This window comes from Mauremys reevesii, linkage group 7 (assembly GCF_016161935.1).
Source record: "Mauremys reevesii isolate NIE-2019 linkage group 7, ASM1616193v1, whole genome shotgun sequence".
Taxonomy (NCBI): domain Eukaryota; kingdom Metazoa; phylum Chordata; order Testudines; family Geoemydidae; genus Mauremys; species Mauremys reevesii.
The window spans coordinates 11,498,358-11,525,364 of record NC_052629.1 but is presented as its reverse complement, the minus strand read 5'-3'; the positions used below and the strand labels follow the sequence as shown (position 1 = coordinate 11,525,364).

At 38.8% G+C, this 27,007-nt stretch overlaps 1 protein-coding gene across 8 annotated transcripts in view; it reads left to right on the top strand.

Moving 5' to 3' along the window:
• Window positions 1–27,007, top strand: part of LOC120409071 (nebulin related anchoring protein) — a 64,332-nt gene that overhangs the window by 5,571 nt on the left and 31,754 nt on the right. For 7 of the 8 annotated variants that reach the window (XM_039546466.1, XM_039546464.1, XM_039546462.1 and 4 more), the window contains 17 exons: window positions 4,003–4,107; window positions 5,721–5,825; window positions 6,644–6,751; window positions 8,086–8,190; window positions 8,519–8,626; window positions 10,612–10,716; window positions 13,021–13,125; window positions 15,457–15,573; window positions 18,243–18,347; window positions 19,251–19,358; window positions 20,083–20,187; window positions 22,071–22,169; window positions 22,663–22,767; window positions 23,883–23,990; window positions 24,960–25,061; window positions 25,589–25,786; window positions 26,006–26,110. In XM_039546466.1, coding sequence (XP_039402400.1) covers window positions 4,003–4,107; window positions 5,721–5,825; window positions 6,644–6,751; window positions 8,086–8,190; window positions 8,519–8,626; window positions 10,612–10,716; window positions 13,021–13,125; window positions 15,457–15,573; window positions 18,243–18,347; window positions 19,251–19,358; window positions 20,083–20,187; window positions 22,071–22,169; window positions 22,663–22,767; window positions 23,883–23,990; window positions 24,960–25,061; window positions 25,589–25,786; window positions 26,006–26,110 — 1,893 coding nt within the window. The remainder of the gene's footprint in view (window positions 1–4,002; window positions 4,108–5,720; window positions 5,826–6,643; window positions 6,752–8,085; window positions 8,191–8,518; window positions 8,627–10,611; window positions 10,717–13,020; window positions 13,126–15,456; window positions 15,574–18,242; window positions 18,348–19,250; window positions 19,359–20,082; window positions 20,188–22,070; window positions 22,170–22,662; window positions 22,768–23,882; window positions 23,991–24,959; window positions 25,062–25,588; window positions 25,787–26,005; window positions 26,111–27,007) is intronic. The other variant, XM_039546463.1, reaches the window with a different exon arrangement.

The window sequence follows — 27,007 nt, the reverse complement described above, 5'->3', positions numbered from 1 at the left end:
ATTTTGTAACATTTGTTATAACTATTTCAGTGAATGCTAGAGCTGGCTGGAAAATTTTGAAATTTAGACAAAATGAGGGAAAATGTCTAAAATTTTATATGCAGTGTTGCTGCAGCTGTGTCAGTCCCAGGATATTAGAGAGACAAGATGGATGAGGTAATTTTGTGGAATATTTTTTTCCTTTTTTCAACAATAATTTTTTTTCTATCTCTGGTGAATTTGTATCCTACGTGTTCAGTATTCATTTTAAAAAGAGGAATAATGTATTGTGCCTGTTCAACTCTACATTGGAGAAACAAAGTGGGTGAGGTAACATCTTTCATGGGACCAACTTCCGTAGGTGGGAGAGACAAGCTTTTGAGCTTACGCAGAGCTCTTCTTCATGTCTGGGAAATGTATTCAGGGTGTCACAACTAAATACAGGGTGGAACAGATTATTTAGTGTAAGTAGTTTACACATGTATCTAGACCTGAAGAAGAGTTCTGCACAAGCTCAAAAGCTTGTCTCTCTCACCAACAGAAATTGGTCCAATAAAAGATGTTACCTCATCTACGTTATCATGCTACATGGCTACAACACTGCATACGACTAACTCTACATTATAAGGCCGTTGAATTACATTGCAAAGAAAGAGAGTAAAACAATAGTTTTGTCAGTATCACTAGGAAACCCCAAGGTAGAATTATAGCCTTACTTCTTATACTTTTGGGACCTCAGATTCCTTACTCGGGCAACAAATCAATTAATATTATTGGGAATCTTCCTGATTAAAAAATGGAGGCTCAATGTTTAAAGGGATACTTATCTAATATTCTAAGTGGCAGTGGTCACAGAAAATTGCTAGGAATGCTGAACAAAGCTGTGTAAACTTGATAGTGTCAGTCATGTGGGTTCATGAAGACATTTTCTTAAACTTTCTATCGCTTGTTTTGAATTCTGAGTTCAAATGAATCTGAAAACACCAAGCAAAACTTGACTGAAATCTCCAAGTCTTTGATACCAAGCCACAAAGTAGCTTCGGTTTTATTATAATCTGTACCCAGGAGGTTTTTCAAGCATCTGATGAACTTGGGCTGAGATTTATAAAAAATACAAAGTCAGGTTTTGCATGGTTTTGTTTTGAGAACATTTTTACTGAAATATTATGGGTGCATTGGATTTTCTTGTACCTGTATCTGTATCAAAGGCTGTTGTGCTCCTGAAAAACACTGGGGGAGCTCAAAGTCTTTTTGTTTTATGGCATTCTTTCTTGTCTTGTGGTGTTTTCCTCCAAAGAAATTTGTTTCAATTTTGTATTTCTGGTAACTAACATTAGAAAAATACATAGTAAGATTGCAAATAACCACTGTAACTGGCCAATTTCCATATGTAATGTTTTATTGACTTTAGTCCCCTTTGGTACTATAAAAACTACTACGATTATTATATATAGTAAGCATAAACAGTGTGTTCATACATAATTTCACATCCTACTAAAAATTTCTGTAAAATAAGGGAAGGAAGTTGTATTATTTAAATTATTGCACACTCTATTCATATTTTCTCTGCTTTCTGGACAATGCTGGCATCATACATTTAGCAGCATTCATCATACATTGCACTTTTTCTCCCATTTTTCTTGCACACCATTTTTATGCATCAGGTTTTTGGAATAACTCAGACACTCTTACAACAACAACCAGTATACTTCCTTTAAATTGTGTGTGACAGAGCTGGTCTGGAATGAGTCTGGGATTACTGCAGGTTCTATTTCTGTTTGCAGACTGTGATATGAGACCCCCGTTACTTCCAGTGTGTTTGTGTGTGTATATAAACATGCAAGGCAAATTATAGTTCAGAGATCACTTTCCCTTCCTTTCTCACCTAGAGCAGCTCCTGTCCCTTTCAATCACATAGAGAATTTTGAACTCCAAAGAGGGGGGGTGCTAAGTGTATTTAAGGGCCTGATCCTGCCGTCCTTACTCACTGAAAGTCCCTATTCACTTATATGGCAGTTTTGGGTCTAGAACTACGTATGCTAAATGGATAAAAGAATTCTCACTTGAGAAAATGTTTGAGTTGAAATGTTAATGATCTCAAGGAAAAAGCATATTCAGTTGGTAAAACTGAATATGCTTTTACTTGAGAACATTACATTACATTAGAGAAGAAGGATGGTTTTGCTCTTAAGGCACTAAACTAGGACTCAGGATATGAGGGCAATTCCTTGCTCTGCCACTGACTTCCTTTGAAACATCAAAGTCACTTAACCTCTCTCTGCTGCTTCTCTTCACCTGTAAACTGGAGATATTGATACACATTTTCAGCATTCTTCTGTCTTGTCTATTTAGATTGTAAGCTCTTCAGGGCAGCAGCTGTTTCTTATGTGCGGATACAATACATAGCACAGATAGCGCCCTGATCTCAGTTGGGGCCTCTAGGTGCTATTGCAAAACAAATACTAAATTGTAATAAAGTGAAGACATGAAGCTCAATTTTGCCATTAATTTACATTTGTGCAACCTCACTGACTTTACTGAGGTTGCACAGGATACAAGAGGTAGACTATTACCCAATGACGGATACACAGGACCAGTGTTTCATAGTAACATTTGAACTGTATGTTCTGTGCAGATTTCTCTCTTGATTTCAGTTGTCATTATATTACTGGTGGCTAAGAACCAAATTCTCTTCTCAGATTTTCATGGTAGGTTTCAACTGCAGTGTGCTGCTCCTCCTATATGTGTATAACTCCTGCATCAGCAGACTATCTTAGTTAGAAGCCACTATGTGGATCAGAGAACAGATGTTTGCACTAAGGGATAAATCTAACCTCCTGCTCCGCTGATACCTTAGGCAGTGGTGGGAGGCACGCAGGAGGGAGGTCTGTGCTCCTTGCATGGCACAGAGTCTAGTGCTTGTGTGGCCTTCCTGTATGGCAGTTGGCAGGTGGAGGATGGTGATAAACTAACGAATCGAAGTAGAGTTGGCCAAGTAAAGGGGACTCTGGTGGGGTGGAAAGGAAGAAGAGAGTGCAGTGAGCAATGGTTTCTCAAAGGCCGCAGAGTTTGGGTTGTCTAGGCCTGGGTTTGTTTTGTAGGTCCTAACATAAAATGGCATGTCTTTATGGTCTGGTCTACACTAAGGGGGGGATCGATTTAAGTTATGCAACTTCAGATATGTGAATAATGTAGCCGAAGTTGATGTACTTAGATCTACTCACCACGGTGTCTTCACTGCAGTGAGTTGACTGCTGATGCTCCCCCCATTGACTCTGCCTGTGCCTCTTGCTCCGGTGGAGTACCAGAGTTGATGGGAGAGTGCTCGGCCGTCGATTTATCGCGTCTAGACTAGACGCGATAAATCGACCCCTGCTGGATCGATCACTGCCTGTCGATCCAGCGGGTAATGTAGACAAGCCCTATATCTGTAGATCTTTAAAAATATATGGCTAGTTCCTCAGTTGATGAAAATTGGCATAGCTTTCAATGCCAGTATACACCAGTTGAGGTACATAGATACATACACAAAGTAGCAGAGGTGTGCATTTGTTCATAGCTTTGTTATGTTAGGAAGCAAAGGGCTAGTCTACACTTACCAGCCGGGTCAACGCAGTGAGTTCGACTTCTCGGAGTTCGAACTATCGCGTCTAATCTGGACGTGATAGTTCGAACTCGAAAGCTCGAAGTGTCGACTCGGTCACTCACCAAAAAAAAGCGGTGGCGGAGTGAGACAGCGCCGGCGGACTCTGTGGTGGTGGTGGTGGTGTGGTACTAGGTAGTTGATTTCAGGGAATCTTCACTCGCTGCTTATTTTCTTTGCACTTGTAATTCCCTAGTTTAGTCAGGTTCGCTGTGCCCAAAGTCTTGCACCATTTTAAAATTATTCTCGCTGCAGTTTGCACTTACTGTATAGTACTATGTACCCAGGCATGTTCAGCACATTCCCACCTTAAAATGACGGAGTCGGGCATCCATGATGCGAGAAAAACCTATACATAATGATGCCATTATTTTTTGTAGATTAAATATCGAGAAGAGGGGGAACGATTCAAATCGTTTTTTCACTGGGATGTGAGATCCAGAGATATGGAAGCTGCCCATAGAGTTCAACAGCTGGCCAGACAGGTTAGAGACATTCTTCAAGTGCACACGTTCATGTGAGCAGCTAGTATGCAACCCGCCAAGCATCGGCCTGGTGTGAGGTACTGTCCCATGCTAAATGGGATGATTATTGCTATGCTTTTATTCACCACATTTCAGTTATGAGAGTCCATTTATTATTATTTCCTTAATAGCTTATTTAACTTTCACTTGCTTTTCCAGGTAGCATATTTTAGTCATTAAAAAGAGGAGAGCAAGAGTCAGGAGATTTGGATTCTATTCCTGACTCAGCCATGGAGTCATGTGTGAGCTTGGTCAAGTCACTTACCTTCTCTGTGCCTTTGTTTCCCCTTCTGTAAAATGGGTATAATCAGACTTGCCCATCTCTGTAAAACTTTCAGAGATCCTCAGATGAAAGGTGCTATGTAAATGCTAAGTATTATTATAATCCATAATTTGTCTTGCCACTTTTTCTATTTACAGCAAATATTGAATGAAATTCTGGCCCCATTAACATCAATGGTAAAACTCCCATTGACTTCTCCGAGGCCAAGATTTCACCTATTGTGTTTTGCTAGTGGGTTTTTTCTGCCTACTCCAGTTTTTCCTATGACTTGATCCTGAAGTAGAGCCATAATGCTGAATTTGTGACAATATTAATTTTCAAGGTGAGTGTCGCAAACACAGGATCAGGGACAGGAAGAAATTGGGCAGGGAGTTAGGAATTCCTGATTAAACTCATCTATATGAGCAAGTAATAAAGGGAGAACAGAAAACGACTGCCCAAGATAACTATTTATTTAAAAAAAAAGTTTTTTGCTAGTGTTAAAATAAATAAATCTCCCTTAATGTAGAGACTGGAACAATAATAGAAAATGTAAAGGGCTAGCTCGATGATTTATTGGGCTGTAGAACCATTCATCTTATGTTGGTGGATCAGACCCATCCCACGTCAGTAATAAGTAAAATATGCTGCTTTTGAAATGATCTAAGCCCATTATCACTCTTCTTGGCAGTCTCAGCAGACAGCCCAAATACTCACAAGTCTATAAATAACTGGCATCTCGAGAAGATGTCCCTTTTGGCAGGGCAATCTGGATGCTGCCTCTGCAAGAAAATAGAGTACTTCACTTTTCAGAGCTTTCAATCTGGCACTTTTCACACTCTGAATTCTTATGAAATAAGTCTGATATATTTTCTTTTTTGTCAATCTTCAATTGCTGATTTTTCAGTTTTCAGATTTGCCTGCACATCTAGCACAGATTTAGCACTAATAGTAATGCTGGTCTAGCAAATTCATTGCTGTTTGCATGATGTTTGGCATTACTCAGCAAATGTTTTACTGGAGTTTTGGGAAATGGGCCCTAATTTCAACTCACTTAAGCAAATCTTATGGAATGTGCTCAGAAATATTCATTGATATGGAAAGGGTCAGCACAAAATTCATATCACTTAAGATCCGCCTATGTTCTCAAAATGAAACTGAAGAGGAGCATAGGCCTCATGCTTTCCCTCTGCATCGGAGTACGTTTCTCCCATAATGAATGATGGTTTTCTTTTCCCTGTCCAACAGATTAACTGTTCGGGTTTAAAAATGAGTATGCACATTTCCGCTGACTTAATCTTTCCTTTTTTAGAAAGCCTACCAAGCTGCATATGAGGAAAACAAATCCTGGTATTCCGGAACCATCCCAGATCCTGAAACGGTCAGAATAGCTCAGGCACAGAAGACTCTTAGTGATGTATGTGGGCTGACATTTGCAATAACTTTATTTGTATGAGTTATAGTGTTCTGAGGACTTTCCAGTTTAGAATAGCCAAACTTTCAATAACAAATTACAAAAGGAGAAGGTGACATGCAGTTACTGCTATGTTGAGACACAGTGCTGAGCCTTGTGAGTGCTATCTATATATACCATCAAGGTCACCTAACAGTGTTACCGCAAAGCTTAGAAATTATATTCAAGTGGAACTACCATGAATTTCTGCAATTAAGATACACTTCAGCTACAGGAGAGTAACGTCTTAAGTAAACTTTGATTGTAGATGGAATCCAACATATTCTACATCTTCCAGTGGTGCTACCACCTTTAGGCTGCACCAACAGTGGATTACGCATCTTATTTTTTGTAGAGTAGACAAGGCTCTATTGCCTTTCCGTCAACCTGAAGTGAATGGAAATCAAACTTGGTATAAGAATTGAAGATCTGTGCCTACGCAAGATGGTCTTTACTAAATTAGTGACTAATAGTAAATATTTTGTTTGCAAAAGTATTGAAGGAAAAGATTATAAACAGATTTTTTCCACTTTACATAGGAATTGTTCATAAATTTTGAACTTATGAAATACATTTTCTTTTACGTGTCAATTATTTTAAAACACTTTAAACATGTGTAGCCAGACAGATGGGACCTGTGATTTCCACTTTGCTTAAGTCCATTATGATTTTTAAAAGTCATCAGGATAATATAACCCATAACAATTAGAATGTGTGCATTAAAAGAGGTGTCACATTAATGGTTTTTCTTTAACAAAATAAAAAAATATATAATTTTCTAGTTGAAATACACAGAAGAATATGAACAACAGAAAGGCAAAGGCAGCTTTCCAGCCATGATGACTCCAGCTTACCAGATAGCTAAGAAAGCCACTCAGCTAAGCAGTGACGTAAGTCCCAATTTGTGTGTGTCAAACGTATTGAAGTTCAGCGAAACTTGGATTTCAAACAGTTCACATTAAAAGGTGCATTCCATAACCAACAGTAATTGTAAAATAACTCCTGTAAAAGTGAAAAAACCTTGAATATGATACATTGACACAGGAATCGCTAGCAAATTAGCTGGCTTTGGAAGAATGTCACATATAACAAGCGGAGCTTGAAACTTGTCTCTTTCACCAACATAAGTTGGTCCAATAAAAGATGTTGCCTCACCCACCTTGTCTTTCATGTATAACAAGTGACAGTATGGGCATTTTCTAAGATATATGGGACACTTATGACATAATAGCCATCTCAAATTTTAAAAAAATGAATTGCTGTACCATTCTATGCCATCTCACATTTAAAATCAATTAATTGCTGTACCATTCTAGATCCTGTGAATTATTTACTCTTATTTTCCTTTTTTATTTTTATTCATTTATTTATCCACTTATTCTAACTTTTTCATCTCTCTTTCCCTTTTAGTATGTAAAATTATATACCAGTACACTAGTAAATTAATTTACCTAGAATTTACTTTAACTTATCTATGCACGTAATGTACTATATTATAAAAAAATCCAATCCAAAGAAATCCAGTGAAAACAAGAACCATACAAAGTATTTGAAAAATACTGATGTGGTTTCCATGTATGGCATCAACCATTGCAATAATACAATTGTAAACTATGGGGGGTTGTGTCGTTACTGAAGAATCTTGTGATTTTATTGAAGAATATTGTTCACCCAAAACAAACACTTTGGACCATATCCAGCTGCTCCCACTAAGTTTGGAGTCTTTCCGTTGACTTTAATAGGCATTGCACTGGGGCCTTAATAGTAAGCTGTCTTCCTATGTTGTAGATATCAGCATAACCTGCTTTTATTTTTTTCTCTGTTTACCTGTATTAGTAAAGAGAGAATGCTGTATGAAGTACCAGAAAAAAATAGGTTTTTTCCCCATAGTGCAGTTTTCTTTCATTGCCATAAAATGAAAACCTTTGGCACTTGATAGATCCAGACAGGCTGAGTGAAATAATAGAACAATTAAACTAATGCACATAGTTTGATGAGTAAAATCAGAACACACTGTAGTGACAGCCACTTTTAGTCAGTAGTAGATACACCTGCCTTTGTATTTACAGCTGAGGGACTTATATTAAAGACAGAAAACTGGGAATAATTTATTAGCTGAAACAAAGGTCAGTTCTTGTTGCCTTTTCAAGCCTTGTGGAAGGAATTACCCAGATATTTGCTAGTAAATAGTTTTAAAATGCATTTTATATCTTCTGCCTCCCAGGTGGCATATAAACGAGGACATGAAGACAGAGTTTCCAGCTATACCACTGTCATAGACACTCCAGATCTACTGCACGCAAAGGTTGGAGGGAAGCTTATGAGTGATGTAAGTGTAACAAGAGAGAACAGGCAACCTGTTTCAATCCTGAATAATCCGTAGAGCAGGCCTGTCCTGAGTACAGAATGAGGCTGGGGTCTTTTGGGAAAAATAGTATTTGATCATGTAATTAATGACTATACATACAAGGCTGTGAGGGGGTGAGGGATGATGGTGAATAAAGGTTGCACAGGTAACCTTTATTCTGACATTTCCTGACTTTTAAGTGGTTGACTTTGCAACCTCAGTAGTGTTCTTTTAATGTAGCTTTTTTGTGTGTAGCAGATATAAATGTGTGTGATTTACTTGTTCCTACGTTATCTTGTTTTTTTTACAGCTGAAATACACAGGAGAATATGAACAGCAGAGAGGGAAAGGCAGCTTTCCTGCTATGATCACTCCAGCTTATCAGATAGCCAAGAAAGCTAATGAACTTGCCAGTGACGTAAGTATCAAAAGCAATGTCTCTTTTGAGGGAAAAATCCAACAGACTTAGGGCCAAAAATTTTTCTGGCAAAATCCCATCAGTGCCAGTGGAGTGACATCAGCAGAGAATGTGGCCTGTAGGATTTCAGGTAATTATTTTTGCACGGGTAGGTCCTGTGTTCTACACGAGGGAAAATAAGGCCATTATATTTTGAAAGCAATACTGTTAATCTCTGGGGGCAGAAGGCCCTCCCAAGCTGCACTTGGACACAGAGGAATGAGGGGAGTGGCCATAAGGAGCCACTTGTGGCTCTCTGAGCCCACTCTGCTCAGCCTTGGCATAAGTTAGAGGAGCAGCTCTAATTTATACCACAGGCACAAGGTCTCTCTTACAGGAGGATTAGTTTTATCAGAGCTCTGCCCCTGCCCTTGCTCACCCCCGATTCCCTCTCCTTCCCTTTATGTTGGTGCAGGAGTGAGCTTTGACTGAGAGGCACAAAGTGAACTAGAGAAACCAGTTTTGAGTATTAAGTGTATATGTATAAATAAAATTAAATATGGAAAGCATATCAAATGTTTGTTGGTTCTGGACTGACATTATTTCAGAATCACCCCCCTCTCTTTCCATTCTCTTGGAGTATTATCGTGCATGGTGCCGAGCACTCTTGTGAGGGGCTGGATGACCTGCATTCCTACTGAAGTCATTTGGAGCTGAACTCACGTAGCAGCTCTCAGGAGCGCTAAGCACCTTTCAGGATTGACCCTCCATGGAGCAGTGAGCAGGGGTGGCTCTAGGTATTTTGCCACCCCAACCACGGCAGGCAGGCTGCCTTCGGTGGTTTGCCTGCAGGAGGTCCCCAGTCCCACGGATTCGGCGGCACACCTGCGGGAGGTCCACCAAAGCCGCGGGACCAGTGGACCCTCTGCAGGCAAGCCGCCGAAGGCAACCTGCCTGCGCCCTCGCGGCGACTGGCAGAGCGCCCCCCGTGGCTTGCCGCCCCAGGCACACGCTTGGCGTGCTGATGCCTGGAGCCGCCCCTGGCAGTGAGAGCCTGGGATCTTTAGTGAATATAATTTGTCTGCCTTTGCCTCAGTGCCACAATTACAATGTTTGTTAAATGTGTACCAACCCCACCACCAGAAGCTGTGATGATTTAAAAAAGCAGTTTCAAGGGAAGATAACATTACCAGCCTCCTACGAGGCTAAATTAAATCATGTGTGTTCAAACTGACTCATTAGTATCAATTTTTACACAGGCAGTGAAAGGAAATACGTATAGCATATTGTGTTAGCTGCAGGGAAATGACTTTAAAACCAGAATGGAGAATTTTCTGGTTATTAATTCATCAGTGCAAGTCAAGAAGGACCCTTAGTCTTAAAGTCAAAGGCAGATGAGTTCTAAACATTGAAACTTTATACACTGCCCTTGATCTGTGGAGAAACTCGTATTGTGTAAAAAATCACCTGTGTAGGATAAAGAGCAAGCTTGCAGGCATTATTTTGACTTCAATAGAGATATTGTAAAACTTGGGCCTGAACTTGAAAGCTGCTCACCTAAAGCTACCACTGGGCCTAGTGGACATGCTAGTGATCAGCGCCTCTCAGAATCAGACTCTTATTATTAAAAATAATTATTGGTGGGCAAATGATCCTGCTGTGGAGTGTACAAAGCACATTGAGATCAGGTAGGATGAAAAGCACGATATAGTGACTCTGCACTTACGTGACTTATGTGTTTATTTTTAACCTTCTGGCACATCAGATGTTAGCCACTGCCAGATGTAGAATGCTATACTTAGCAAAATAATTATCTGAACTGATATAGCAAGTCCTATGTTCTTAAAATTTTATTAAATACAAGTAGAAAACTTGGCTTCTGAAGACTGGTTGCAGTGGAAATTTTTTGGCAAATCTTTATTATTAACATGTGCATGTGATTTATTATGCGGCATGTATGTAACAGGCTGAACTCATCTGGCTTGATCTTCTTTTCTTTCTGTTAGGTGAAGTATCATCAAAGATATGAAAAAGAGATGAAAGGAAAAGCCAGCCATGCAACTGGAACAGATGATGCTTTCACAAAAGAAAATATAGATCACTTTAGCCAGGTAGGCAACAACTAAGAGATACCCATGTACCCATGTTACAGCTGGTTTTAATACTGCCGAATGCTTAGAGTTTACTAATGGCAATGAGATTTGCTGTCCCCTGTTGTAAACTTTCTTTTCCCATATGAGAAATCAAGACCTCAAGGAGAAAGCAGCATGATAATACCATAGTCTGAGTATGTAAATGAGTGTGTACCATTGGCAGGGGAACAAACAGGCTTTCTTTCAACCCTGGTCTTTATGGCTTCATCTTTGCGGTTTTTCCATTTTTCAGGAAATATAATTATTGTGGGCAATGCTAAAAAATCCTAATATTCATTAACATTTAATATCATAATATTAATTAACATTTCAGTTAAATTATGTCTGTAACAGGGAAGTAATACAACTCAGGGGTCCCAATCTCAGGAATTTATATTTCAGAGGATAATTATTATTTTCACATACTGTTCTTGTAGATAGACTTTGCTTTTTAATCAAAGTCTTTAGGTGAAAAGAGGTGCACGGACTTACTGATATAAGATCTTCGTAACATTAAACTTGCTCACTTCTTTTACCCAAAACTGGCTTATTTGATAGATCCCCTACAAGTGTGAACAACAAGCCACATTTGAAAAAGAAATCAGTTTAGCATATACAATAGCAGAAATTTAAAATCACCATATATCTTCTAAACTAACAAAAGTTTCATTCAAAAAATAAATGAATAAACAGGACATTCCTAATATTCCTATACAAAGGTGGCTAATTTAAATGCTTGTGACTTTAAAACTAACTTACGTATTTTCTTTGAGTGTGGCGTTGAACCTTATATCACAAACGTCAAATCTGGCTTGATTTTTTTTTATCTCATTGGGCCAGATTCTGATTAATTTAATCTTATTCCACGAATAGTCCCATAGAAGTGAACAGACTACATTTGCTTTAAGATACCACGTAATATGAGCAAAGAGTCCTGTGGCACCTTATAGACTAACAGACGTATTGGAGGATGAGCTTTCGTGGGTGAATATGCGCTTCGTCAGATGCATGGCTCATGCGCCAATATGTCTGTTAGTCTATAAGGTGCCACAGGACTCTTTGCTGCTTTTACAGATCCAGACTAACATGGTTACCCCTCTGATACTTGACACGTAATATGAATAATATTGGTTTCAGACTTGGAACAAGCATAGAAAATTTCAAGAAATTTGCTTGAGGAAGTTATGAAAAACAAACTTCACTGTAGTGTGACCCAACTCATCATGTGGCATGTGATGTGACATAGCATGACCTACAGTGAACCCCTTTGCTGTGAGAAGTTATAGGAGAAATACCATGAATATTTGTAGCATTTACACTACTCCTGCCATAGCAGGCATCCTCATTTCACCTGATCTGGCACGTTGCTAAGATTTATGTGCCAGATCTATACAAAGTTACTTGATAAGCACATGCATGATATGGTTTCTAATGAGGGGAAATTTTTTTCTTTTGCTAAGATTGTTTAAAATAAAATATTTAACAATTTCTTTTTCACAAACCCTTAATATGTTTATGAAAAAGTTAAAAATAATCTTTTGGCTAAATGATTTTAAAGTTCAAAACAACCTTTTTTCTGTAAACCTGGCATTAGTCCAAAAATGGTTCAATTATGTCCTGAAATAGGGATAACATCCTGGATAGTCTCATACAATCTGAAAGCTAAGGAGATTTACTCATATGCTTTTGAGGGCAAAATCTGGTCTAAAGACACATTCTGCTTCATAGTACTAATTCTAGAATAATAATAAAAGAGTGGGCCCTTTTTTTGTTTTTTAAGGTATTTGCCACCATAATACCTGAGCACCTCTCATTAATTAATTAATTCATCCTAAAAAAAAAACCCTGTGAAGTTGAGAAGTATTACTATACCCATGAGGACTACAGTCACAGAGATATTAAGACTTGCACAGCATCACAGAGGGCATGTGATGCAGAGCCTGACTTGAACCAGATCTCCTGAGTGTCTTAACCATGAGACCCATTCTTCTTTTCTTTTAGTTTTTGGCCTGGGGGAGTTGGGGTGAGATTTGGAGGTTATATTCATCTTCTCTGTACTGGAAGACTACCATTTTGAAAGTAGCTAAGTTACCTGTGCTTCCATAGAGAAAGTTTACATTGTGGGTGATTAAATACATATATTCTAGTATGAAATGAACAAACTTTACAGATAAATGGAAGTAATGAACTATACATGCAAATTACAAGACTGGGGAGTTTAGAAAAGTCATTAATAATCCACTTGCTCATATGTAATGAATAAACACCCTGAATTTTCTGCAGGATTATATGGATGAATATGAAGAGCACAGAGGGAAAGGAAGCTTTCCTGCTATGATCACTCCAGCTTATCAAAATGCCAAGAAAGCAAATGAACTGGCAAGTGACGTAAGTATAAAACATGAATAATCAATACAATACATAAACAATTAAAAGCAGCAGTTTGTCGAAGTAGTGCTTGGAAGCAGAATGCTAAAATTAAACTAGAAAAACAAACAATGACATTGCAGAGCACTAGAGGGCTCGGGGGATCGATGATGTCCGTTATCACCAATGCAAATTATGTACTTAGTAGTTACAGTTGTGAGATTTGCTACAGTTACTCCCATAGTGAGTAAATATAGCTTGAATGATCTGAACAGTTTCTAGTTTTTTAATTAAGTTGTATTGTATCTTTAGTACAAAGCAGTTGATACTGAGACAAGAGAACATAGGATGTGACATTGGCAGATCATGAGGATTGAATTCCTTATCTGCAGTACAGTGTTGTTTTTTCTTCAGTTGTAATCTACAGAACAGGTACAGACTGAGATGTGGCAGCATAAGGTTTTTCCATACAGCCCACCAACCAGTGAACCTCAGCTCAGTTCTGAAGAGATCACCTCTAGTACTCACAAAATGTGTCTATCCGCATTCCCATCCTTTCTTGTTCTGTCTGGCATGACAGCCCAAAAGGATGCCTCTTGGTGGCAATTTTTGTCATGTGGACACCTGTCCACTAGGGAATAGACTGAGCCCATCAACTCATGCAGACCATTAAAAAGCCAATAGATGGCAAAATCTTTCTGTCAACCCAAGACAGGCACAAGCAGCAACCTAGAGGTGAAAGATTCCATAGTATCCCATTACTTGAACTAATGACTGGGAGAATATAAAGAAACTAAGACCTCCTATGGCAGTGTAGTTATAGCTGTGTCGGTCCCAGGATATTAGAGAGCCACACAGAGTTCTTTCCTTTCCCACATCTGAAGAAGAGCTCTATGTGGCGAAAATTGTGTGTCTCACCTACAGAAGTGGGTCCAATAAAAGATATTACCTCACTCACCTTGTCTCTCTAAGACCTCCTGGCCTATTTCAATGACAAATTCAGTAATGACCAATTTAAGAATGAATATTTAACCTTCCCTGATTAAAGATGCCATTGTAAACAGGTTTCTAACATACTAAAAATCAAAATTATATTTCCTAATTGGCAATTGTTATGTGGGTTAGTTTTATGGTTTTCTTTTTGCTATACAAGGGGGATGAACATGTCATAGTATAAGGCAATTTAATTTTTTTTAAAGTCTGAGAAACTGAACGCAGACTCCAAAATCAAATATGAATAATCATAACATTTCAGCACACTCTAAAATATCTTTTGTTTCATAACTTACGGGGTAGAATTTCAAAGTTAGGCATTTGCAGTTGCATGAGGTGAGGAGCCTGACTCTGTACATGGGAAAAATAATTGATTTGTTTGCAGAGGTTAGGCAAAACACAAATGTAAACATCCAGACCCAGAGGTAGAATCCTGATCATATTTAAGTCAGTGGTAGAACTCTGAATCCAAATTGGCACCTCCTTCACCTCCCTCCTTTTTAAAATGGGGGGGAAGGGGTGAGGGCATGGCAGACTCAGGGGAGGGAGCAGGAGCAGGGGCAGGGTCTGCAGAACAGCCAGGGGTTGAGCATTGAACACCCCCCAGCACAGTGGAAAGTTGGTGCCTGGAGCTCCAGCTCTGGAGTTCATAGAACATCAGGGTTGGAAGGGACTTCAGGAGGTCATCTAAGTCCAACCCCCTGCTCAAAGCAGGCCCAATCCCCAACTAAATCCCCAAGTGCCCCCCTGAAGTTTTGAACTCACAATCCTGGGTTTAGCAGGCCAGTGCTCAAACCACTGAGCTATCCCTCCTCCCATCCCCTATGAGTTGGTGCCTCTACAAGGAGCCACATATTAACTTCTGAAGAGCCGCATGTGGCTCTGGAGCCACAGGTTGGGCACTCTTGCTCTAGTGGATACTTAGTAACCATCCATAATTCTCTGACTGGCATCTTAACATTAGACTACTGAGAATTGAATTCTTTAATAGAGTAGAGTACAAGCCTCAATCAGTTGCTAGCCAAGAATCTGATAGTGATTATTAATATGAAGATGTCTGTTCAAGTAACTAAGAACCAGTGCTGTCCAACCAATGGGAAAACTTTTGAAGAAAAATACTAAATTGTGAAGTGGTGTCATATGAAACAGTCAGATTGCATGACTGGTGATTTTCTATGGAGATGATTTTAAGAAGTAACAGCCTGCAATTAATTTACCTTTCCAACTTATTTACCCTTTTGTTCAAGCATATTAAAACTAATAGAAATTAAGGAAAAGTCTTACTCTGTCTCTTCAAGTGAATGGAAATGACAATGGTGACAAAAATATCTTTGTTTTCATTATTTTTCCCTTTTTTAGATAAAATACAAAAAGGATCATTCAAAGATGAAAGGGGCAGCCCACTTCCATTCTCTTTCAGCCGAAGACAACTTAGTTCTTAAACAAGCCCAGAATGTCAACAAGCTTTTCAGTGAGGTAAGGAGTCAAATAGAATTATGGACTGATAGAAGGGCAGCCCATACTAGATACAGCTATATCTATTTATCTCTGGCAGGTAAATTCTGGTTTCTCAGGCTAGGAAAGTAAAAAGCTGTTGTCCTTAATGACTAGCACACATGAAAACAATCAATGTGTAGTACAGTTATAAAATATGGCCATTCCTTAGGAGAAACATTCAGGGACAGATCCTCAGCTGATGAAAATTGTCATAGCTTCATTAACTTCAGTAGAGCTTTGAGAAGTTACACAAGCTGAGGATCTTCTCCTCACCTTTCTGTGTTTTTTAAAATGAAAGCATCTCCAGATGAACTAAAATAGCTTTTCTGTTTCTTGAACGACACTTTTCATTGCATGTGTTTTTTCACGTAATTCCTTTCTGCAGGGGTGCAAGTAATACTCAACACTTACCAGTATGTGGGCCAGCCTCAGCCCATCCGTGCTGCCTGGCCCGTGCTGCCCGAGGCTCCAGTGGCAATTTAAAAGGGCCCATGGCTCCGGCCCTTTTAAATTGCCGGCCACGGGGCAGCTGCTCCTTTTGCCCCCGCACTGTCGGTTGCCTGGGAGGGGAGGGAAGCGGGGGAGGAGGGGCAATGACGCTAAAGTGCTGCCATGGCAGTGCTTTAAGCAGGGTCCTTTGCCATGGCAGCGTATGGGCCGATACCGGTGGCCACTTTATACCAGCCCACTTTCACCCCTCACTTTCTCCAAGATACATCTTCCCTTCCTCTTCCTTCCTTTTTTTTTTTTTTTAAGGAAAATAAACCAAGAGTATACATATTGTAGGCAGAGGAGATCAAGAGATGAAGTTTTCCAAAATGTTGTCAGTGTGATTTAGTGAATAGATTGTTGGACTGGTATTCAGGAGACCTGAGTTCTATTTCTAGCTCTGCCACTGACATGCTGTGTCACCTTAGGAATCTGTTCACCTCAGTTTTCCCACCTGTAAAATGAGGGTAATGATACTTGCCTTCTATTGTAAAGTGCTTCGAGCTCTAAACAGGAAAAGTGCTACATAAATGCTGAGTATTATTATTTTATTTTTCTGAATTTAAAATGCATCTGAAATGTACGTATGTCTTTAGATGAGGCTTAAATACAAGTTCTACACTTAAGAACTTGCAAATTTTTTGGGAAAGATTTGCTTACCTATTTGAATAGGAAATCCAGTATACAGCTGAGCTCTAATTCTGTACCATTCTGCCTCCACATGTACATATGAAGTAATCAGTGGGAAATTTGCATGTGAATTAAAGAGAAGAATTAGACCCGTAGTATCAACACTGCATGTACTAATTAATACTTTCATACAAGGAATTTCAATTTGACTTATAAAGTGACATCACTGTTACAGAGTAAGAGAAAGCAGCGTATTTCTGATTCTGGCCAACCTCAGGAAGTCTTGTGCATGGCTCTTAGTGCTGTGTTTCTCATTTTCTGAGGTTCTAAACATAAGTAATTTAGGATAATTCAGAAGTGTATATTACAATATTTTAAAGGATTTTTGCAGATAATTGGAAAAATTAACCTTTTAAAAATATATGCAAAATGGGCCAAAATCCAATTTCCATTATACCTGTGCACCTCTATTAATGTATCGAGAACAGAATCCAGCATCCTGTAAAAGACTGTTGCTTACAAATAATGCAAAAAAGACAAATCTGCTTGTAGGAGAACAGTGTACAGGAATTCTCAAACTATTCTGAGTTGTTAAGGCATGTCCACTATTATCTGATTAATGGATGCAGTGTGTCAGGAGTATTCTCCAATTACCTGGAACAATTCAGTGTCAGCTGAAGTGCTAGGATACAACCTCCCACATACGGGTACTCTTGCGATATCAAGTGTGAATCTTCTTAGAAGAAACTTTCCAAATCTGTTTTGTAGCAGCATAACTGAAATAATGTGTCCATCCTTTGGGGGTGCAACTACGTAGTCTATTTGTCAGTAACATTAGCATGGATTAATTTGTTCATAGAATTGTGCTGTGATAGCTTTAGAGAATAAGGATACCTTTTTCAAAATTGATACGTGATTCTGGATGCTTCTGTTTTGGGGTCCCCACTTACGAGGTCTTTAAGGGTATGTCTACATTGCAGCTGGGAGTGAGCCTCCCACCCTTGGTAGATGACTCACATTAGTGGAGCTCAAGCTAACATGGTTAAAATAGCAGTAGGCTTGATCTTCTCTACTCAAGCCTAGGTGGGTTTGAGAACCTGAGCCTCAACATCCACGCTGCTCGATGTTTGAGCACACTAGCTTGAGCTCTGCTAGTGCGAGTCTATCTGCCTGAACTGGGAAACTCACTCCAGATGCAATGTAGGCATACCCCAGGGAGCCTCATATGTAGATGCTGAGCAGTCAGCACTTTCTGAAAAACGTCTCATACTAGGGACTCAAAGCTGAGACATCTAAAATCACTATTCGCTTTTTGAAAACGTAGGCCCCAAAATCATCATCAAGGCTATAGGGCTCACTATTGGAAAGGGTAAAATCAGAAGTGTGGAACCTACATTTTACTCTATGCCATATAATAAAATCCTTATGTTAACTTATCTGGATTTAAGGTATGACTTACGTTCATAGATATTTTATGCAGTGAATTCAGATTTTGCTACATCTCACCCTTGTATTTTTTGGCTTTTAAGGTGAAGTACAAGAAGGATCTGGAAAACAGTAAAGGCCACAGTATTAACTACTGTGAGACTCCCCAGTTCAAGAATGTGAGCAAGATCTCAAAATACACCAGTGATGTAAGTCCTCAGTATCTTGCATGCAGTGCAGTGGAAGTTTAATTTAGCAGCTGCTGGAATCACAGTTCATCTGTGTGTGTTCCATATAAGCCTTGAGTAAAAGCTGCATTGAGAGTTTGAATAGAACAGTCATTTTTTTGTGTTTGTATAATGCTTAGCATAATAGGGCCCTGGTCCGTGACTACAGCTCCTAGGCACTACAATAATACAAATAATAATAATAATAATTAATATATGAAAAAGAGATGACTTACTACAATGCATTGCTAATCCAATCAAAAATGACTATTAACGTTCTTTGTCACACTTTCATTTACTTCATCACTTATGTCCATGTGTTAATTGAAGTGAAATATATGCAGATAATCTCAGGAGCCATTTTTGAGATGTAAATTATTGAGCAGAACATAATTAAATATCTGTAAAACTAATGATTATTATTATTGGTGTAGCAATAACTCATTTTAAAAACATCTTTAACTAAAATACATTAGTAGGATGATCTCCATCAGCACAAAGGTAGGGCAGAACAGGTGACTATCCTAAATGAGGACACAAAAGAATATTCATGCAAGAATCTTAAAATACCATGGGATTAATTCCTTTGTTATAAATAACTCTTTCTCAGTTTAATGATCCATTATTTCTGAGGTAAATAATTTTCAGCAATGAAGTGAGAAGGCACCAAATTTGTGTGGCACGTAGGTAATTTTGGGAATACAATTGACATCTGTTGAAAGGAAGGTCTCTTGGGAGGTGTGCCAATAGTTTTTTTTCTTTTAAGGTGTCAAAGTTGTTGTATAATCACAATGAGTTTTCACACGATAGCAACACTAGTAGATCATTTGAACCGGCTATATTTTCCTATGCTCAGTACCTGTCAATGTTTGCTTTTGTGTGTAGCTTAAATACAGAGAAAAATACCAGAATCAAATGAAAGGTCATTATGAAGGCATTGGCATGGACAGGCGCACTCTGCATGCTATGAAGGTTGGCAGCTTGGCAAGCAATGTAAGTCATTTGTGCTCATATTATAGTAGGTACTGCGGTAGTATTCAGTTATGTAGAGGTAGTCTCTCTTTTTTTGGTCTTTAATATTAGCAGCCTTCAATTGATGAGAAACTTAGATCGAATTATGTTGGGAGGTGCTAGGGATGGATGTGCTGAGAAGACTATATATCTTGGAAACCCTTCTGCACTAGTTTACACATATTTTATTATGCAGGAGAAGTTAAAATAATTCATTCAGGTATCCAATCTTGCAAAATACTGAGCTCCCTCAATTCCCTTGGACATCAATGGGAGTTGAGGTTGGTCATCACCCTGTAGGGTCAGGTGAAAAAGCAATCTTTAATGAGGGTTTCTGAACCCAGTAATTTACTGGATTAGTCACAAAGCCATTTTGTTACATACCATTCCTTCAAGTACATTATTTACAAATCTGTAAGAAACTCAAGAACTAAGCTGAAAGATAAAAGAGATATGTCATAGGTGGAAGTTAAGTTAATGCTCCCACTGTTGGCATTGGATTAATTGTGTAGTTGAAAAAGAATCAATTAGTGGCTAAACTACGCAAATAATTTCATTTTCTTTGTCGTTGATGACATTGAACTTACTTTGTTTCTTGTGTTTAATATTAATATTATTGTTTCTCCTTTCCTCTTGACTGATAATTATTCAAACAAATGACAGCTTTAAAAAAAGACTGATTTTTTTTGTTCTTCCTGTGTTTCAGATAGCCTATAAATCTGATTACAAGCATGACAATGTTGACTACAATTACCCAGCTACACTCACTCCTTCATATCAAACAACAAGGAAGTTGGCTCCTTTGAAAGATGTAAATAATCGCATGGGTTTTCATCCTGTTTCTTGCACAGCTCATCATCTCCCTGGAGGAGAAAATCTGAAGCCTAGTGTGTGATTTTATCCTGGTGGCAAACAGCTGGTAACACAAGGCTCAGTGGGATCAGGAAGACTGTGAGGATTAGGAATGGGAAACAGAGGCTGCCAGCCCAAGTCACTGGTTTCAGTTCAGACCAGATTGTTGGTAACCTAAAGATTACTATTGCCCATACTGTACCTGCTGTATGGATAAATTGAGGACTTCAGTCTAAAGTTTGTCATTCTGGTACTTTTCCAAGCACTAAATCTCCCCCCGAAAATGTTAGCTGAATAGGTATAACTGATCTCTTTTGTGGGTTCTTCCATATGTAATATTCTAACTGCTAATGGGTATTGTATTGCTTCTTCTCCAGCAATAGTTCCATTTTGTCTGTGGAAAGGGCTAGGGAGACAAGGAAGGGAGAAGGAGAATTTGAATTAACTATTCTCTTCCTCTTGCCATGTGGAAGACTTACATCCCCCAAGAGGTGAAGCAAGAATGTCAAGGGCAGGGACTGTAGGCACTAACGTTTCACTTATCCAAGAGCAGACTGGGCTTGGAGCTTTTTAGTCTAGTACATGCTTTCTATGACTTGTGCATGACTGGCATTGCGACAAAGTGATTTATATGCGCCAAAGAAAGTACCTGCAATCAAATACAGCATTAGGCCAAACCTGTCCAGAGGCTAGAGCTCACTTGAGCAATTTGGATGTGGGTTCTGTGGATTACCACACAGCCAACATTCTCAGTTCTCAGATCATCATCAGCAATAAGTACATGTGGTTAAGTTTAAAGAAAAAAAGGAGACTAAAAAGAAGAAAAGAAAGAAACTGTCTGCTGCAGAGAGCCTTAGATATCTACATAGAAAGAGTGAATGAACTCTTTTAAGTACACTGATCGCTTTTCGCTTTGTGAGATAAGTCATGCAATTCTTCTAATGTGAGTTAAAATGGTGGGTAGCAGAAGTGCGTATATGTGCAGGTGTTTCAGATAAAGAGGATCCTATTAAAATGGATTCATAGCTTTAAATGCCTTTGAATTACACTCCACTTCCTGGCAAAAAAATGTTCTTAAAGAACTAGTTTTAAGCAACATACAATTTGCAATGTTCGGTGATTAACTACAATTTATATTAAGGCCTACAGAGAATAGTAATTGTGTCCTGCAATGTAATCCTGAGGCCTTTGGCAGTAATAGGTGTAAGAGAAAATTTCTCTATGACATTTTATCTTGCATAGTTTGGGGATTTAATATATTTATCTTTATAGATTATTATTGCTGCAACTGTATTCATATACTAGGAATTTAGTGCACTCTAATGCACTTCTACTGGTGGGTCGATTAAGCGGGTCTAGTGAAGACCAGCTAAATCGACGGCACAGTGAATCCCGTTGACACAGCTCGGTTTAGACACCGCAGTAAATCGACCTAAGCTATGTCAACTCCAGTTACACTGTTCACATATCTGAAGTTGCGTAATTTAGGTCAATTTACTGTGGTAGTGTAGACATAGCCTAAGAGATGATGCAGGATATTAATTCGATAGGAATGCTTTATAGGAACCAATTGAAACTGTGTCTCGTTAATAAAATCCACACACTGTGTTTGAGGGAAGTTAGTTTTCAAGTAATATAGAAGTAATAATCTCAGCAGAGGGAATTTTCTGGAGATTAATTACTGGCTGTGTGTAATCTCACCCACCAGAATTGTTCTACACCTCAGTTTTTATGATTTAGGTGGTGGGTTTACCCCCAAATTTCAGCTAAACGAAACTTCTCTACCATACCTTTCACATGCCAATCTGAGCATTTCCTTTTTTGTTTCTTATTTTAACTTAGGTAAACTATAGACAAAGCATAGACAAGCTGAAGTACAGCTCTGTTACCAGCACTCCACAAATTATTCAAGCCAAAATAAACTCTCAACAGCTCAGTGATGTAAGTCCTGCTGCCATTGACCATCTCTGTTTATTAGCGATAAGAAATATTTTATTTCCTAATGTCCTCACTGCATATGTGTTTTCTTTCTTGTTGATAATAGTTGATAAGTAGGTTTACAACTAAAACAAACCGTAGAAAATGAAGGAATTTGCTTTCAAGGCCAAGTGGCCACATCAGTAGATCAAGAAATATGAAATGCTTTCTTGAACTTTGAGAAGTTATATAACTTCAGTTTCTGACTGATTTGTTAATACTTGTTTTTATTGGACTTGTCCTACAGGCCTATTTACATTATACCATTTACTGGGAATTTTCTTTTGAATAACTAGGGGAAAGTTATATTTGCCTTTTCTTATTATTCCCAATTTTGTTGAGTTATTATAGACTTATATTATGGCCCTTAACACATTAAAACAAACAATAATCACTTAAAGTTAGATGGAATTGCATTTGGTGTATTGATGGTAATTTGTTTCAATGTCTCTGGCAGTTGACTTACCGAGCCCAGTATGAGAAAACCAAAATGAATTACACTCTACCACAGGACGTTCCTCAGTTAGTCAAGGCAAAAGCCAATGCTGAGCTATACAGTGAGGTAAGCAAAGTGACTTGCAAATGTAGATCTAGAGATTGTCCTCAAATATGAGCAATAATGAACACACGGATGCTGAGACTGTTCAGGAAGAACTAGGCATCTCTGTTCTGCCTTTATTCAACAATCTGAGACAAAGTTATCCAAATTAGTAGGGATAAAATGTGAAGCACAACCTTGGAATTTGTTCTGAGATATCATGAAATGACTTGAATTTGTCTAGCAGATTAAAGGTCCACACCACAAAACTGACCATCCAAATTAGTGCTCATTGGATGTATTACTCTTCTGGCAGGGCTAGTGCAAAGACCAAGGGTTTAGATCTTGATCCAAAGCCCCCTGAAGTCAGGGGAAAGGCTTTCATTGATTGCAATGGGCTTTGGATCAAGTGCCACTGTTGCCAACTCTCATGATTTACCACAATATGTGGTGCTTTACTTAAAGCCGCAACTCTTGGAATCAGACAGAAGACAATTACCCCCCCACCCTGTACATTTATTATTTGCTACAAATCTGATTACCTTTAAACCAATCTCTTGGCAATACTGCAAGTCCTTAATGGGGATTTCACATTCCATTGTGCTTCCTCCAATTCAAGGCGGAGGCATATTGGTGGAACAATGTGGGAAGATGCACCGTGCCTGTGATGTACAGTTATTATCGCTATTGTTGTGATGGTCATGCCCAGAGGTCTCAACCAGAATTAGCCCCATTGTGGTAGGTGGTGTACATACACAGAGGTAAAGATGGCCTCTGGTCCATAGAATTTCGGATGGGATTTTCAAAAGCAGCTGAGTGAATTAGGCACCTAACTTCCATTGGCTCTCAATCGAAGTTGGGCCCCTGGCTCCTTTAGACACTTCAAAAATCCCATCCTTACAATCTAAGAACTCCTGCCACCTGCTCTGTGCATAACTGAGAACCACAAGCTCCAGGAATGTTAAATCTGGCCTCTTCTAGAATCAATTATTTAACATCAAATAATAGTAAATAAATATATTATATTTAACTGAGTATATTATATTTTTGTTTAGTTCCTCACAATTTTCCATGGTTGCTTTAGCTGTTTAGGCAGGTATATTCAGGTTAGTGACTTGCTGTTGTATTTCCATTCTCAGATTAAGTACAAAGAAGGTTGGGAGAAGACCAAAGGTCGGGGCTTTGAAATGAATCTGGATTCCATGTCTTTACTTGCTGCCAAAGCCTCAAGGGATCTTGCCAGTGATGTAGGTTGTATTTAATTAACTAGGAATTATTCCTAGCAGAAGTCAGCAATAGCATAGGGAAATAAATACCAGTACGTTGTTTCACCTGGGTTTTTAAGCCCTGAATTTTACTGTTGTGCATTCATCTTTCTCGACGATTGATGAACTCTAGGGAAATTTGTTTAGAATAATTTCTATCGGCAACCAGCCCCACTCTCCGAAAAATTGCTTATTTTTTTGTGTATAGAAAGAAATAAAATTAGAAAAAGAGCAATAGCTCCATGTCCATGTTGTAAAATTCAGCATTTTGAATCAATTAGACCAACACAAACCTCACCACCTCCAATGCAAGTACAAGGCATGCTTCTTTGATTTTTCTTCTTTAACATAAACACATAGCAGCGTGTATGTTTTTTTAAAAAATCCTAAAAACAAAACCCTACCAAAACAAGCTGCTACACTGCGTGCATCATTCTCTCCCCCGTGGAGAGGTTGAAGGAGAGAACAATCATGTATGAGAGCTGTTAGTCAAGTTGCTTAATGAATTGTTGGAAGGCACTCAGATATTACACTGCTGAGGGCAATATAACAACTGACAGAATTGAATAGAAGCTGTTTATGTTAAAATGAGTCAACCCCTGAAGACCTTGCTCAGTTTTTGCTTAGAACTCCCATTACATATTTGGCTCAATAAGAACATCAGGGTTCAATCCAACATATTTTTCTTAAAAATAAAAGAACGATTTAGCTGTTTCAAAGGTTTTATATCTAAAAAAATATCCATGTGAGGAAAGATTGAGCCCTTCTTATAGGTTAAAGAAGACACAACTAAGGCCAACCTGATTGCACTTCAGAATTCATAAGCATATTTGAGAGCTCTGAATTGGCTGCCAGGCCCTGCACTCAAATGGCCAGTCCCTAAACATACTGCATATCTTTGTGGCAATTGGAAAATGGCCTGTTTACAGTAAATTATTTTCCTCTTCAAAGATTAAATACAAAGAAGAATATGAAAAGACAAAAGGCAAAGCAATTGGAAACAAAGATTCAAGACTTCTGCACTCTTTGCAAGTGGCCAAGATGAGTAGTGAGGTAAATGATTGATTTCTCTTACTTAAAAGATGTTTTTTATCATTATACTATTTTGCTAGTGTAGGGTTGGAGCTCTTGAACACTGCATTGTTGGTATTGATCTTATTTTCAGAAGAGGAAAGCACATTGAACCCTGTCTTAAAACACAAACTAAACAAAAACAAAAAAACCAAAACCCATAGACTTTGCAAAGAGGTGCAAGATAAAAGAACAGAGTGAAGTGAGCTTGACTGTGTTCCGGATCCATGAGAGGAATTGCCAGTGGAACCTGCAAATCCATGGTCCCATTTTGGGGCTACAATGTGACCCCTTTTGAAACCTCAGTCCTACAAGTCTTTGCCTAATATGCAGCAGGGTGGGCAAGTTTATTTCACTCTATCGCAAATGATGATGGAGGCTAAATATAGGTTTTGTGGATAAATAATGCCTGATTATACAGTGATATGAAATAAAGTACTTATAAGCCATTGCTTGCTTTCTTGTTTCTCTTAAAGTGATGATGAAAGTATTGTTCCTTTATATCCTAGATTGCTTATAAAAAAGGTTTTGAGGAGAGTAAGAGACATTTCCATTTGCCCATGGACATGGTAAACCTGAAGCATGCCAAGAAAGCCCAGGCGTTAGCTAGTGACCTTGAATATAGGAAGAAACTCCATGAGTATACAGTGGTTCCAGAAGACATGAAGACAAAGTGGGCCAAGAAGGCCTATGGACTTCAGAGTGAGGTAAGGCCAGACACCTCCATTTTAAATGTTGCTGCAGGTTGAGTGTTGAAGAGTTATCAGGATATATTAGGTGATCAAAATGATTTAATAATATTCCTTAGCACTTATATGTCTGTTTTCATCTTCAAAATGTCTCTTCACAAATGCAGAACTGGCAAGTATACATACTTTAATTGTCAGACTTTTGTCTCAGTCTAAAACATTTTTTTCCCTCTGTAGCTGCAGTACAGGGCAGATCTGACATGGATGAAAGGAGTTGGATGGATGACAGAAGGGAGTGTTAATATAGAACAAGCCAAAAAAGCAGGAGATCTTGTTAGCGAGGTGAGCTGCACTTTCTGGCTGTTTTTCTGACTGGAAGGTTGAAGCCTGGTTGGCCAGGAGTATAGATGCTGTATGTGGAATGGATTGGGAGACTCAAGTATATTGGAAATTTGAGATATGTCTGAGCTGATGGGGATGGTGCATGTGTGTGGCAAGGCGGTCTGGAAGATTTTGGGTTGCGGTTTGGGAAATATTTGCCCATCATGCAACTATACTCTTCTTCTCTGGAACTCAGTATTCGCGTTACAGGGTTCTAAGACAGATCTCTGTGTAATCATAATTGTTCCCTCCTACCCTTCTCCATCTGCCTGCACCTTTAGCACTGGGAAACAATGGGATTTGCTGTTTTATTTTGTTTAGGCCGTTTTTCAAATCCTAGTAACGCGAGGAGCTAAAACAGGGCACTCAGACTTTTAAGTGACATAAATGAAAAATTAGATGTTTCACAACCTTGTTTGAAACTTCCTTGCTCTATGGCCAGTCAGGGCTGAACTTGCTCTGAGTCTTTGCTGGCTGCACTAGCTTGCAGCGCTCTTCATTTTTTTTCTTTGGTTCATTCCTGGCCTACCATTGCCATTAACCTCATGGGAATACACTTTCTCAACCTTCTAGCTCCAGTCTAGTGGTAGCGTTGGTGACAGGAAAGCAGAAGGATAGAAAGAAGAAACAATTAGGAGAAGTTTGACTTAGAGGAAAAGGAAGGAAAAGAAGCCTGTTAGAGTTACTGGAAATCACATACTCTGATACTGTTGGCCTTTGACATCCAACTCTTTACTCCCAGAAATGAAAAATAAATATCAGAACCAAGGGAAGAAGCAATAGCACTCAGATCCAATATCTTGCTAGAGATAGACTGGCATTTACTGCTGTGGCTTGCAATAGTAATGATCACTGCCA